Genomic DNA, 16,534 nt, shown 5'->3' on the forward strand with positions numbered 1-16,534 from the left:
CTTTTGAAGGCAAACTTTATGCATATAGCAAAATGTTTTTGTTGCTACTTTGAGATACAGGCAGTCTGTCTAAACTTGCAATAGGCATGGCCCTTATTCATTTTCCATGTATACTAATCACAGGTAAATGAGGTCATTAACATATCTGAATTTCCATTGGAATGTTCAAATGATTTAGGTTGAGCAAAGAAATTGGGACATACATTTTCTGGAATGAAGCATGTTTAGTTACATTCCAGTTTAGAGCTTACCTTTCTCAGAGCTGCCTCGATTACTTTTCCCTGTGGTTCTTGAATGGAATGAAGTGGAGTCATGATTTTGAGCAGGAGGGGCAAACATAGGAGAAATTCCAAGAAGTGGAGGGAAGAAAGCGGCTCCAGTACGGGAATGTATATCTGCATTTCGCCACCATTCTGTCCAGGAGCGAAAGAAAATATTGAGACAAAAATATTAGCAACTCTATTCTTGTTATTTTACATTCCATCCCAGTATAACTCCATACAGAGATACAAAATAGATCTAGTGTGTGTTATTAATAACTGGAGCTCCTGTACTAAGAATCTTTAAGTGGCTGAAGTTTTGTTCATCATACTGGCCCTGATTCGGAAATACCGAATCTTTACAAATCGGGCCTGGATTGGTGTTTTTTTCCAAACCGGGAACCCGAAGCGCACACCCCTAGTGCACATGCGTGAGAACAATGAAAAGATGAGTGCTGGGTCCCCCCCACTTCTGCTGGGAGGGTAAGGGGACCTGGCAATCCTACCATTCTCAGAAAATGAAGATCTCCAGTTTCTTGCCAAGGAAGTACATCTCAGGATTGCCACACATCTCGAGAGTGCTCAGCAGGAAAAAGATCACTTCCAGATATTTCCAGATCTCTTCCAGATATTTCCCCAGCAATCAAAATGTGTCAAAAGTCCTCAGCTGAGACCATGGAACATCATATCTTCAGAAAAAACTAGATGCTTACTTGGCCCTGTCTGACACTTTGTAAATCTGGCACTGTACAATAAAAAAGCCCCAAGCATGCCCTTCACCAGAAATTTCCGATAAGACAACTTAAACCGCAGTCCCACTGTTTCCATAGATGAGTTTCTTAGCTAATGGGCCTTTAAGATTCCATCAAAATGGACCTTCAAAAATCCGGGGAGACTGACTGTCAGTAATGTGCTTTCTGCTTCAGCTACTGAGTAGCTTAGCTTTATCTGTTTTATTTACGTCACAATTATACAGAGCTCCTTGCCAAGTTCTCCTCTCTGTCAAATTTGCCGTCATTCATATTTTACTCCATGATGTCATCAGGGCAAGGATCCTCGTTATGCGATATTATTTATTTATTTAGTCAATTTTTTCCAACCCTTCCTTCAAGGAACTTAGAGAGGTGGGCATTAATCTCCCTCATCTATTTTATTCTCCCAGCAACCCTGTAGGGCAGGTTAGTCTGAGAGAGAGAGGGAGAGAGTGACTGGTTCAAGGTCACCTAGCAGGCTCAGTGGCAGGGTCCCCCTAGGTTTTAGCAGGTTTTAGCCTGCTAGGTCCCCCAGGTTTTAGCATGACAGTGTAACCACTACACCACACAAGCTATGTGATCTCACACATATAGTAGAATGGATCTAACATATAAAGGAAGAAGAGAGGAATTTGATTGTAGTTTGGTGGCAGAATACATGCTTTGTAGGCAGGGTTTATAAAATCAATGATTTTTTTAAAAAAATAAAAATTGGATTTTTTAAATTTAAATCGTATTTTTAAAATTTAAATTGGATTTTTAATAAAATATTTTTTTGAGAAAAGATCTATCTAAAATAGTTTTCTATTTAAGATACATTATACTCCAAAGGTTATCATTATGAAATAAGGATTAGTTTTTAATTATGTGGCACGAGGCTGTATATTCATGCAATGTTTAAATTTTTTGGTAAACAAATTCCATTAATCCGTTCACAATGTCATGCTCTTCCAGAGGTTTCTATAAGATTATTGGGCAATTTTTCTATCTAGAAGATATTATCAGAGATGCTTGGTTTTACAGTTCTCAAAACTGAGAATCTGCAGAGATCACATGTCACTTCTTCACAGCAAAAAGGTTATTATAAAATAAACATACATAGTTGAGAAAAAAACTTAATCCCATTGTTTTTTTGCAAATCTGTGTATACAGAACCAACCCCTTACCTCTTAAGTGCTAAGTTTAAAAAACTTCAATGACTAGAAGATTGTTGGAATAGATCTGCACAAGAAGCTAAGTGTGAGGAGTCTTTAGGTAGAAAAGAATTAGTGTTTATGTAGAAAACCATGATTTAAATCTAGTCTTACTGACTAGTGATTTAAATCAATTCCACCCTGTTTGTAGGCAAAAGGCCCTGTGTCCAATCATGCAGATGGCATTTTTAGCAGGAGTCTTGTATCTTAGTTTCAGCCCAATTTATGTGTTCCATCCTGTCTTCACTTGCTTCAGTCTAAGGGCATTATGATAGATGGAACAGGGCAGGAATCTGTGGACAGTACTCTTTACTGAATAGAAAGGGAACCTAATCCTTTCTTCCCTGCACCCTTCAACAGCTGCCAAAACAACTTAATGCTGCCAACGATCTGTTCACCAAGGAATATTTTGTCCGCAGATGCATTTAAACAATTCGCAGCTCTTGTTGTTCATTCCTTGGATTGAGGCCACGTTAGCCTTTATTCAACAAGCAGACTAATAGTTTGAATGGAAATGTTTGCAATTTATCGAAAGTATTATCTGTATACTTCATAGATATTGATTATAGATAGCATTTTGCTCAACATTTTGGAGAATGAAGGACACTTCTTGTGTGGGTGGACTTTAATACTGACTCATTTTATTAGCAATTTCACAGTAAAGCATTTCAAGGCTCAAGTTACTAATACTAGTAAGAGGTTTTGAGGACCGAAACTATCAGCTTTCACTGAGTTTAACAGAAGTTCTTTTTGTGTAAAGATGAGCTTTTACAGAAATTGGCTATCATTCAATATTTTAGAGGGGGGATTATGCTGGCAGAACCTCCAATGGAATGGCACTTCTTTTTGCAGAACAGTGGACAGCAATTTCCACCCATCCTCCTCCCAGTGCATACCCCCACTGACCCCCCCCCTTGGGGGAACAAGATTTCAATGGTCTCAGTGGGCTGTAGCAAGAGGGGAAAGTGTGAAAGACCCAGTCTATGAAGTCCATGGATGATTAGATACCACCACTCTAAGTCCAAAGAAAACCACAGGCTTGAGAGCTGCTGATAAGGCAGTCAGAAAATCATATCGATCAAACTGACATAAGTTACATATGGTTCAGAATATTTAAAAAAAGAAATGAATTAGGCAATTGTGCTTTGGTGGTAAAAGAGATTTATCTATGAGAAATGCTTGTTACTGTGCCTGTCTCAGACTTGAATAAAATGATTTTTTCAAGAACTGTTTTAGTAGCTTTTGATTAAGTTAATTAACAAAGATGAATCAAATTTTAAACATTCAAAGTAGGAGGGGGGTGCATTATACTTTTCCTCAAAGCCACTCATTAGTCCACCTGGAGCAAAAATTTTGGAATAAGCTTCTGAGGGAAAGTAGAGGATCTATCATACACCTTGATTAAAAACACAGATCGGGCAGAGAACTAGAAAATACTCAGTAGGGAATAATCTACACAGGAAAGTCTGAGGAACAGATGACAAGATGTTCTTATTTTAGAAACTGGTCCTATAATGAATCTTATGTGCAATTACACTTTTTTCATTAAAAAAATGGCAAACTTTCAAAGGAAACCAGGCAAACTTAGAGGTGATGCATTCAAAATCTGTATGTAGTCGTTTGCTCTAAAGCAGCCTCCCTCTGTCTCTGGCTTTCTAAGATGCACACATAAAACTCAGCAGTGAACGACGGTAAAAATGTTGCCAACCACAAAACGTCTGCCATCGTTGTGCCATTGTGACTCCAGCTTTTGGCAATTTTCAGCAAGGTAATTGAATTAATTCACCAAATTTGTATCACTGTTCTTGATACCAGATTTTAGATTTCAAATCACTCATCCTGAAAAGAGGTGACATGGAGGGGAAAGGTTTATAGTAGATAACGTACATGGTTTGGAGTATTACATATGAAACTTGAGTAGCAACATGGAATTCTGTTTTGACTAGAAAGGGGAAACTAAGCAAGGGTGTAAATAAAACAAAAAGAGTGCAAGGAAACGGCAGATGTAACATGATAAAAGCAATGTTAAAATTATTCCAGAAAATTAATAAAATAAGAAGAAAATGAGTTTGTAAAGAACACACAAATTATATACGAGAGCAAACAGATGCTTCAGTCCAGCATTTCCTTGCACTCAGGGTTTTTTTTTCTGGGAAAAGAGGTGGTGGTACTCAGTGGGTTGCCCTTGGAGAAAATGGTCACATGGCTGGTAGCCCCGCCCCCTGATCTCGACAGAGGGGAGTTTAGATTGCCCTCCGTGCCACTTGGTGCGGAGGGCAATCTAAACTCCCCTCTGTCTGGAGATCAGGGGGTGGGGCCACCAGCCAAGTGACCATTTTCAAGAGGTTCCGGAACTCTGTTCCACCGTGTTCCAGCTGAAAAAAAGCCCTGCTTGCACTCATACATGTGCTGCCCTCCATAATCCTGATTAGTTTGCTGACAGGAATATCTCTAAACTTGTGTTTCCACTATATATTACAGGTACATTTTGTTTAGTCCAAGAATGAGCCTCAAATAGGGAGGCCAAGCCTTCCGCTATAACGGGAAGCCTCCTGGCATCAGCAAATCCTAGAGTGTTGCCCCGATGCAATGGCATTACTTCCAGTTTTGTGCTGGAATTGACGTTGCATGTTGGCGTGATGCGGATGAGATTGTCCCTGCTCCTGAATTTCTCTCACAGAGGTACTAGCTATGGCTGGCAACTCTAGCCTCAAAAGTCCTTGGTATTGCACTGTCTCTCCTTTCTTTCCTTGTTTGTTTAAACAAAGGTGTTTAACACACTGTAGTTCATTTCTTGTCTACAAGCCAAACTTCTACAATACTTAGAATTATGGCTCAAACCATAACGTGCCTTGCAATTCTAAGAAGAGTTATACTTTCCAAAATCTATTGAAATCAATGGGCTTAGACAGGTGTAACTCTCCTTAGGCCTACAATGTTCGAATCCTGGTTTGTATGCAAGAATCAAATCTCATGACAAATCATTCATTCCTATTTATGGTGGCAAATGATGATATCCTAGAAATGGTACAAAAAATCTGCCTGGGATGTATCCAAAGAAATACCATACCAACGTAAAGGCAACCTAAGCCAGTTTTACTGAGGCCAGCAGTATTAAACACTGGAACATAAAACTGAACAACTGAACAACACCATCTACATATAAATCAGTTTACTCATCAATAACACTGGAGCATATAAATTAAAAAACCTTATAGACATAGAAATCTGTGATTAGTTAAAGCGTGCATGAGGCTTTTGTGCAATGCTATTGCTCTACAGCTAATTAGCATTGCTGAAGGAGCTACTCCTAAGAGAATCTGGATACAATTGCCACTGAAGCAAAATCAAATATTTTCTTAAACGGAAAAGGATTTCTCCTCCCAGACTGAAAGACAGGATTTCTGATTAACCCTCGGAAACTGAGTGAGAATAAATATACCATGGTCCAACAACAACACCTATTATAGACAAAATTGATACAACTGCACAACCCATTTGGCATAACAGAGAAAAATCAATGAACTAGAAAGCTGTCAAAGGGCCAACATCTAGAAAATAATTTTAACCCCTGAGATTTCTATGGTTATCAAATAATTGTATATTCACTTGCAGCTATTCTTAGACAGTTACACCACAGCATAACCATATTATTGTTCAAATTAAAAACTAAATTCTATGTTATCTATCTTATTGGATTTATAACTGAAATATGGGAATGCGACGCACAAACAGCTAGACAATGCTCCTTCACAATATGGTCATCTTCCAAATGCTTTTTTAAAAAGTTTTTATTTTATTTAAACAAAAGGGGGGTACAGAAAGAAAGGGGGTAAGAAGAGGAGGAAAGTCAAGACAAATATATGACTATGTGCTACAAAGGTTACTCAAATACAGAATTCAAAAACCATAACCTTTACCAATATTAAAATAGAGATTAATATAATTATTAATTAATTATTAAGCTTAACTAGTATATATTTTCCCATCTGTACTACACAAGCAAAATTCAAGCCCATTCCTGCTTATTATTTAATATTAATAATAATAAAAAGGCCTCATTATTTCATTATTACTCCATGCTATCTTTTTCCTTTTTAACAATAACAATTATTGGCAGTATCACTACCTGTTTCTTAATGTGACTGATTACCATGACCTTTAGTAGAAATATGAAATACTATAAAAGATTTTAACCTATTTCTATTCCTTATCTTGAACAAAAAAAAACTTATATCCCTTCTGCATCTCTTTACCTTGTGCTTATACTTTACTTTTCAATTAATGTTTTAACTTTATACCAATAGACAAATATGTGTATCGTTTACTGGGTGGCAAAATTCCATCCCTCCACCTCTGGCATGGTCTCATACAACCAATATCCAAGCCACAGTCAATTTGAATATTTTCAGTGGCATTTATTTTCATCATTTGAATCTTGTTTTCAGAGTGTGATAGAAGTTACCAGTCAAATGATGTACATTGCACTTACTCTGAGCATAATTATTTTAACATTAGTACTAGAAGTGGGCACAAACTGTGAAAAAAACGAACCACGTGGTTCGTGGTTAGTGGCGTTTTCACAAACCAGGAACCACGAACTTGCACGAACTGGGGCAAGTTCATGAACCAGTTCGTGGTTTGTGGGGTTTAAATGCTTCTTTCCGGCTGCTTAGCAGCGGCAGGGAAAAGAAAATTTAAACCCACGGATCAGCTACTTGTCGGGGACATCCCCGACAAGCAACTGATCATTTAAACAGTGGGGCTGTATAAATGGCCACTTGGAGCAGCAGGGAAAAGGCCATTTAAAGAGCGGGTGGGAACTCCCAGCCAGTTGGCCACGGATCAGCTGCTTGTTGGGGAGATCCCCGACAAGAAACTGATCATTTAAACAGTGGGGCTGTATAAATGGCCACTTGGAGAGGCAGGGAAATGGCCATTTAAAGAGCGGGTGGGGATTTAAAGAGCAGGTGGGAACTCCCAGCCAGCTGGCCAAGCCTTACCTGCTCTGAGCGGTGGGGAAATGGCCATTTAAACTGTGGGTGGGGCTTGGCTAGCCACCCGCTGTTTCAATGATCAGCTGCTTGTCAGGGATCTCCCCAACAAGCAGCTGATCTGCAGGTTTAAATGCCCCTTTCCCTGCCGCTTTGCAGCGGCAGGGGAAGGGGCATTGCTGTTTAAAATGAACCAAACAAACCAGTAGACCAGTTCATGAAAGTTCATGGAAACGAGCTTCCACGAACCGCTGGTTCGTAAACCATGAACCAGGTCAGTTCGTGTGTTTTTTTGGTTTGTATTCCGGTTTGTGCCCATCTCTAATTAGTACCATCAAATGCTGGTAGGTGCTTGAAATACATTGATATATGCACCTAGAAATCATGAGATTTCCACAAGGTTCATCTTTTTATTGTTTCTTTTTTCTCTTCTTATCTTTATGCCATCACATTTTTAATCTTCTCTCTCTACAACTATGTGATCTACAACCTTTTGTTTAAAACTGGGATTATCAGGTTTCCAATAATTTATGACAATAAGATACACAATCATGCCCACAGAGACAGCTAAGCTAAAGTCATACACGGATTCTCACCAATAAAAAGTGAAATCTTAAACACTTGAAGTACATACTTAAGAGTTGAAATTAATGGAAAATAGGACAAAACTAGACAAGATATTTCCCATCTCTTTAAATTTATCTAAAAAGTAGCAGGCAATGACTAAATTTAAGTGAGACTACAGCAGTAAGAGAAGAGGGTTAATCTTTTTTCAAGTCCATTTCCCCTACTGTTATCACCTCCCCTCTTACCTGCCATTTACCCCATTTGGGCTCTTCTTAAAATAAAATAAAGATGGAAACTCTGATCATAAATCTCCAATGTTTTTGCTAATCAGGCCCAATTTTCACAGAACAGGCCAAGATCCACAGATCTAATTTTGAAGATCTAGACCCCAACTGGGCATTTCCGGTTCTTTTTATATTCAGCTTTAATTCAGATTTGAAAGTATCGTAAAAGAAAACTTTATAAATCAGTATCAAAACACTCATTTACTGCCATGTCTTCATTGCAATTAAACACCTCTTATTTACTAGTAGACTCAGAGCAGAACCACAAGTGACAAAAGGCACAGATTGGACACTTGTCAGCTTCCCTCAAGTTTTGATGGGAAATGTAGGCAGCTTGGCGGAATGTTGGACAAGTGACAGTTGAAAAGGCCATTGGGCAGCAGTCAGAGAGCGAAGCTGCGAGACCAGGATGCCTACATTTCCCATCAAAACTTGAGGGAAGCAGACAAGTGTCCAATCTGTGCCTTTTGTCACTTGTGGTTCTGCTCTCAGTGATCACATCCCGGAATCTCACAGTTTGGATGGAAACAGCTATACCTGATTCAGAGCAAGACCAGGTATTTCTCAGGTCACTACCAAGCAATTTGTAGAAGGACCATACTTGATCACCCAGTTTGTATTGCTTGTATAATAAATTATAACCAGGAAGATCCTGAATACTGATCACTTCCTAATCTTATGGTTAGAACAGAAAAATAAATCTGGAATTTTGCTTCTATTGCCAGTAATTATATAAAATTAGCACCTATTTGTTTTAGGAACATTCAGGATTGCATCTTGGCATACAAGATTACCTGGAAAAGGTGCTAGTTGGGGATGTGCTGCTAAGGCTGTGGGTGTACCAAGTGTCCCCAAGCCACCAAATTCTGTATGCCCTGAGCTGGCTGTATGTAGACCAAAGACTGGGTGGCTGACCATTGGGAAGGCACTCGACACTGTGGACAGGTTACACGGTTGATCTCCAGCTGTTCTGAATAAATGTCCTGAAGGGGAAAAAACAACATTTGAAAAGGAGCTGTAAAGAACACATGCTCATCATCATGTAATGTTCTGCCCTTCAATGTAAATATACCATATGTAAAGTTTTGTTTTTTTTAAAGAGAAGAACAATTTTATGTCTCTTTAACATTTATTACCCAAGCTTATCCAAATACATTAGCAAGCTCAATTGCCTTGAACGAAAGGCATCATGTTTATCGACATCATAATTTTGGTACCGTAAAGGTGCTGTATTGTTTTATTATACATCTGTGCAATATTAACTACAGGTGCTAACAATGATATTTAGAAATGAACAACAGCTTTCTTCTCCCATTAGCTTACATACAAATCTCTCATTTGACTTCAATGGGACAAAACAAAGAACTATGCCTTTTACTAACAGGAAATAAATCTGTAGTGAATCAAATTTCAACAAATGCATATAAACTGGCAAAGGGGTGTTTGTCTTCCACAGATTTGCTATTAATACATCAGCTGTTCTCACATCTACTCTTCTGGTATCATATTAAAAATCATTTAGTGTACAAATGAATAAAAGGATTTTAATATAAATTTGAACGTTACATAATATATTAAACTAATTGTTCCATAATGCTCTTGTTATTTATGTAACACATTCCTCTCACCTAAACTTTGCATTAAGGTAGAGGTTGCATATGCAACCAGAATTTTTCTTTGGTTGCTTTCCAATATTCCAGTGCATACTGCTAACTGCATATACATTCTCTCAAGCAAGCATTACTGTGGCATAATAATTTGTCACTAGGATCGCTTCACCCGTTGCTCATAGAGCAACCATGAAAACCTTCCTTGAAAATAGTCTTTACTCTTTGACTTGTTCATAGTAGAGATCGAGAGACTATATAAGTGTTATCAGAGGAAACTGCATTTATTTTACAAAACAAGCAGTCATTGAGGAAAGCCAAACACTCACCCATAGGACAGGGACTTCAGCAAGGTGCAATACTTAATAATAATAAAAACATTCAATTTATATACCGCCCTTCAGGACAACTTACCATCCACTCAGAGCATTTTACAAGTATGTTATTATTATTTCCACAACAATCACCCTGTGAGGTGGGTGGAGCTGAGAGCACGCCGGAGAGCTGTGACTGACCCAAGGTCACCCAGTGGCTTCAAGCAGGAGAGTGGGGAATCAAACCTGGTTCTCCAGATTAGAGTCCCACCACTCTTAACCACTACACCAACCTTGCTGCAGGAGAGACTTCCTTCCAAGCTCTTGGAATGTTAACAACCCCCCTGTTTGCATCTATAAACTGAAATCTTCTTGGAACCAAACCCAGGGTCTGCCACATTTACTTTTTTGTGAATGCATGGACAACGCACCTAAGTGATTTGCATTCTGATGAGTTCTGAAGTCCATCAAGCCACCTTACCAGGGCAGCATCAGCCCACAGGCACCATTAGTATGAGAATAAAAAAAGCCCTAAGTGATACAGAAATAGAATTTTGGAGAAAGGAAATTAGCTTGGGGGGACGGGGGTAAGACAGACGCATAGCTGCACACAGCATCCAGTACAGCATCCTACATTCTCTGTGAATAGCCATCAATGGCATAGCAAAGGAGGTCTAGAAAGGTAAGAAGCAAGTGAGATGACTGAACACCTTTCACTAGTTGTACAGTAGCTATATTAATGTTTAATTACCTATTCTAACAAACAAGGATTAAAGACCAGGCAAGAAAGCTCCTGTAAATGGCAAGAAATCGTTCTTTTTGTTTTCCTTTTGGGCTGCTGGTATACTACAAGGAATTAACAAGATCTTTATGGGCAATTGGGCTAATAACATTTGCACGACTGGATATTAATAGTCATGAATTTATGTTACTATGAATTTCTTCATGTGTTAAGTAGGATTGTTAAGAGAAATTCTCCTAATTCCTCTTTATCCAATTTCCCCATGAAATCCAACAACCATTTCTTTCCCTCTTTTTAGGAAGCTGGAGTCAGTTTCCAATCAATTCCTTTTTATCAAAGAGAAATTTGAAGAGAGGAGGGACAGGAAGGGAGGTTCTGCAAAATTACATAATTTAATTCTGTAGATGCTCAGAGGCAGGCAATGTCTTCCAAAGTTTTCCTACACCTTGGCAGGGATCATTTCGTAGAAAAGGAGCTGGAGGGACTTATTAGCATAACTCATTAGCATATACCACGCCCTTTGCCATCACTGGAAGTGTGTCATTAGCATAACTGATTTGCATATGCCACACCCCCTGACATCACCTATCCTGGCTGTTTTGGACCCAATCCTGGCCATTTAGGGCCGAAATTGGGCCCAAAATGGCTAAAGGGGGCTGATAATGGCCAAAAAGGGCCCCCAAATCGTCAGGATTGGGCCACTGCAGAGTGGGAGAGTGATCCACCACCCGTCAGAGGCCTGATCCAGGCCGTTTTGGCCCCAATCCAGGCTGAAACAGGCCCAAAATGGCCGAGAGTCAGGTGGGCAGGGCCACCTGACATGTGACCTCTTTGGGGAACTGCCGGAACAGCGTTCCGGCGCATTCCCCCTCGAAATGAGCCCTGCACCTTGGGGTGCATAACATAAAACGACTGCAAGGGCTGAAGTTACAAAAGGGCACTTTGATTTTCATTTTGAAGAAATATGGAAGCAAAATGAAAAAGAAATCCTGTTCTTAAAAGAGAAAAAAGAGAGTCACTAGACTCAATGACACTATTTAAAAAAGGTTAATCTTAGAAAAAGAAATTCTCCAACCCATAACAACCCTAGTCTTAAGCTTCTTGCCTTTTAAGTCTTCCCTTCGGATTTATATGTATATTTAGATTTCTAAGACAATGTTCACTTAGCTGAAGAGCAGACAGCAATAAGTCCCCAGACTCAAGACCTTGCAGCCTCCTTTAGAACACTTAGTGTGACTTGGAAAGATCTCTTACTAGAATAGACTAGGTAGACCACAGTTGTTAGTATCTTATGAACCTAATTACAGTAAAAACCGAGTCTTTCTATGTCCACCAATGACACTCTCTTGTTTATATTAGAAAAAAATGAAAAGCCCTTACATACATGAGGTTCTAGACAACATTCAAAGTATCCAGATGTGATCAGTTTAACGCTCCATACATAAATAAAACTTAACAGGGAGTAAGGACTCATTGGGACCTAAGAGACCATGCTAATGATCATTCTGCACAGCTGTTGTGAACTAGAAATAAAACCTTGATATCACACACATTTACCCACAGCTGCTAAAAATGAGCTTAAACAAAGATCAGATTTCTGGGGGGGGAAGTGGTCCTTGGACTCAGGAACATTCACCAGAACCTGATACAAACTACAACATCCAGTGGAAACTTTTTTCTCATGTAAGAACAAAGGAGTGACCATACTGGATCAGACCAATGGTCCATTCAGTTGAGCATGTTCTTTCACCAGATGCGCCCCCTGGGATATCCCTTCTCTTGGGTCAGGGGGCAGAGGCCAGAGAAGAGAAAGGGGGAAATGAGGCCGCAAAGAGGCTTTGAAACGATTGTCCAAAGAAATCACAGCCTGAGACATTCCCAAATTCTGTTTGCCAGCCTGTCACTCTATATGACTACCATGGTTTACTGCAGGGCTTTTTTTCAGCTGGAACGCGATGGAACGGAGTTCTGGAACCTCTTGAAAATGGTCACATGGCTGGTGGCCCCGCCCCCTGATCTCCAGACAGAGGGGAGTTCAGATTGCCCTCCATGCTGCTCAGCGGCGTGGAGGGCAATCTAAACTACCCTCTGTCTGGAGATCAGGGGGCGGGGCCAACAGCCATGTGACCATTTTCTCCGGGGGCAACCCACTGAGTTCCACCACCTCTTTTCCCAGAAAAAAAGCCCTGGTTTACTGAAAATTGCTGTGGGTGAACCTAGAATTATGAATGCCAAGACCTCGAATAACATTTTTCAAAGAATCCTTCATGAATATCAAAACACATACTGTGGCTGTTTGCAAAAGCAAAACATCTTGAACTGTCTCTGAAAGGAGCCCTGAACTGTCTGGAGCTGTCCCTGACTGGATTCAGCTTCTTAAACAAAAGGTTTTAAAGATTGTGTGTAAGATGCTATCAAGTCACAGCTAACTTATGGCGACACCCCCGCACAGGGTTTTCAAGGCAAGAGACTAGCAGAGGTGGTTTGTCACTGCTTGCCTCTGAGTAGCAACTCTACACTTCCTGGGTGGTCTCCCATCTGAGTACTAACCAGAGCTGACTCTGCTTAGCACCAAGATCTGGTAAGATTGGGCTAGCCTGGGCCATCCTGATCAGCGTGTTTAGGGCTCTATAGGTCCAAGTTTGCTCTCTCAGAACCAAATCAGATATACTGAATGTATGGAGCACTGAAGGCTCATTATTTCTTATTTATTTGTTTAGAGGATTTATATGCCATTTTCCAAGATACCTGCTCAAGGCGCCTGGAAAGTAAAAATAATGATAAGATAAAATTCCAAAACTAACAACATAAATCATCAGTACTAAAAACAAGCCATTAACCATTAAAAACAAGCTATTCTTCAGTGAGTTTTTTGTTTGTTTGTTTGTTAATTCAGCTTCAGTGCAACTGTGACATTAACAAAATTAGCATTTTAAAACTCTCTTTCAAGAGATTAGATTATACACTCCAAGAAAACCAAGATTTTGGGGCTATGACAACAGGAGATGTTGGAATGGGATTCCTAATGTTTTGTAACTGTAATTGGTAGCCACAGAGTCTGCAATTCATATACGGGCCAGGACAATGAGGAAGGGAGTTTAACTCTTTCCCGTCTATGATTTTTATGAATTCCATTTTATTCCCAGGCTGCAATTTTCCCTGTGAGAAGGAAATACACAGGTGCCCATATGACCTGACCTGTATTTTTTTCTCACTGTACAAAGATCTCAGAGTAGGATTGATATTACATCTCTCTCCCCTCTATGGTGCTATTGTTAGTTTAAAACAATGGAAGATCCATTCACTGATTGCATGTAGTTAGGCCATTTAATTTAGTTAGTAAAAGTTTTCCCAATTGTTGTCTAGCTATGTGAAAGTAACTTATCTCAGAGGAAGAATCCTTTATCATGCCTGTTTGAAGCACAGAGAATGTTGCTGCTGCCATCTCTACCAGCAACAGGTAGTTTGGATAAGAGGAGTTTATTGCATTGGGAAAAAAAAGAAATACTCTACTTTCTTGCATTTACTACATGCAGAGGGAGAGACAAATTTATTCTCAATCGAGGATCTATAAAAGAGGGAGAGACAAATTTATACCCAATCAAGGATCGATAATGTCTCATTTATTTTTGCTTATTTAATGCATTTTGTCTCTTGCATACTAGGAACACGGGAAATTGCTTTTGGGCTTGCCATACAGTGCAGCCTAGTACAGGACACATGGGCTCACTAGTAGTTTACAGGGTTCATTGTGCCTTTAAGTTTCATTATAGTGTCTTCAAACAATTACAGAATTATAAATATAACCTGAGGTTACATAATGGAGTGTGCCCTACCTAAAAACGTTGATCCAAGGATTGGCTGGTGGAACTTGAGATTGGCCTGTGCATACCTAGCCGCAAGTGACACTAGGAGTGAATTGGGAGGTGAAAGCAGCTCAGGAACAAGTCAATCTGAGCACTCCCTGGTGTACTACAAGCCAAAACTGTACGGCCACTCAGCTCAGAGGGGCCAACGATGGGCATTAGCTCACTCACTGCATCTGCACTGTCTGCCAAATAGAAACAGTGCAGGAGGAGACAGTTGGGGAACTGACCCAAACTGCTGTGGTTGATGAGGAGTCTAGGCCAAGCAGCCTCTGAGGTTCAGGCAGAGTTGCTGAGGCTTGGCTCTGCTTGATCCTGGCCACCAGTGGCCCTCTCGGACAATGGCCCACCAAGAAATTTCCCTGTAAATTAAATGGCCAGTCTGCCACTTATTTTCAGTGTAAGCACAGAAAGTCATCTGCTGTGGTTAATTCAGCTTTCAAAACTGATCCAACCAAAGATGCGATGCAGATACTTCAACCACAGATGTAACTACTCCTGCCTTTAAAATTCATTTTAAAGATATTTTAAATCCAAGTTTGAACGAAGTACATTAAAAAGAGTGTTTTTTATGTTCATGCAAACAGCTGAAAAAAATGGGAAGTCAAAATTTTGAGTCCTATTTTATTCCATTAAAAAAATTAATAAAAATAATTCTGTATTGTCGAAGGCTTTCACGGCCGGAGAACAATGGTTGTTGTGGGTTTTCCGGGCTGTATTGCCGTGGTCTTGGCATTGTAGTTCCTGACATTTCGCCAGCAGCTGTGGCTGGCATCTTCAGAGGTGTAGCACCAAAAGACAGAGATCTCTCAGTGTCACAGTGTGGAAAAGATGTTGGCAGGTCATTTGTATCTACTCAGGAGGGGTGGGGTTGAGCTGAGTCATCCTGTAAGAGTTTCCCAGGGTGTGGAATGCTAATGGCGGGAGGCTTCACTGTATCCTGAGGAGGTTCTTTAGCATATGGATTGGTGCTTGATGTGCTAATCTTCTCTGCAGGGCTATTGTTGAGTATAGAGTGTTTTGTTAGCCTGGTGTTTTTCAGTACTGGAAACCATGCTCTGTTCATTCTTAAGGTTTCTTCTTTCCTGTTGAAGTTTTGCTTATGCTTGTGAATTTCAATGGCTTCCCTGTGCAGTCTGACAAAGTAGTTGGAATAATGAAAACATTAGTGGATCGCGCAAGACGGATATGTGAGCCGCACTTTCTCAATGAGGAAATTAATCATCTAAACCACGCACTTCAGGCAAATGGCTACTCCAGAAATGAAATCCGAAGAGCAATCAAACCCAGGATGAATCAAACAACCAAGGAAAAACAGTCTCCTACAGGAAAAGTGTTTTTGCCATATATCAAAGGAATCAAGGATCAGATGGGAAAGCTTATGAAAAAGCATAACCTTCAAGCAGTATTCAGACCCACCCGAAAAATACAACAGATGCTACGATCAGCAAAAGACAGTAGAGACCCCCTCACCTCTGCAGGAGTATACCGTATACCCTGCAGCTGTGGACAAGTTTACATCGGGACCACAAAGCATAGCATTCAGACAAGAATAAAAGAACATGAAAGACACTGCAGACTTGGACAACCTGAAAAATCAGCAGTGGCTGAACATAGCCTAACTCAAACAGGGCACAGTATCTTATTCCAGGACACCAAAATACTGGACAACACTTCCAACTACTTTGTCAGACTGCACAGGGAAGCCATTGAAATTCACAAGCATAAGCAAAACTTCAACAGGAAAGAAGAAACCTTAAGAATGAACAGAGCATGGTTTCCAGTTCTGAAAAACAGCAGGCTAACAAAACACTCTATACTCGACAATAGCCCTGCAGAGAAGATTAGCACATCAAGCACCAATCCATATGCTAAAGAACCTCCTCAGGATACAGTGAAGCCTCCCGCCATTAGCATTCCACACCCTGGGAAACTCTTACAGGATGACTCAGCTC

General features: G+C 40.0%; 1 protein-coding gene across 2 annotated transcripts in view; it reads right to left on the reverse strand.

Moving 5' to 3' along the window:
* The window catches only part of BAZ2B (bromodomain adjacent to zinc finger domain 2B), a 279,279-nt gene that overhangs the window by 102,187 nt on the left and 160,558 nt on the right, over nucleotides 1–16,534 (reverse strand). For both annotated transcript variants that reach the window (XM_054970384.1, XM_054970383.1), the window contains 2 exons: nucleotides 8,845–9,033; nucleotides 252–413 (listed from right to left, as the gene is read on the reverse strand). In XM_054970384.1, the coding sequence (XP_054826359.1) occupies nucleotides 252–413; nucleotides 8,845–9,033 (351 nt within the window). The remainder of the gene's footprint in view (nucleotides 1–251; nucleotides 414–8,844; nucleotides 9,034–16,534) is intronic.

The sequence above is a fragment of the Eublepharis macularius genome, chromosome 2 (assembly GCF_028583425.1).
Source record: "Eublepharis macularius isolate TG4126 chromosome 2, MPM_Emac_v1.0, whole genome shotgun sequence".
In the NCBI taxonomy this organism is placed as follows: Eukaryota; Metazoa; Chordata; class Lepidosauria; order Squamata; family Eublepharidae; genus Eublepharis; species Eublepharis macularius.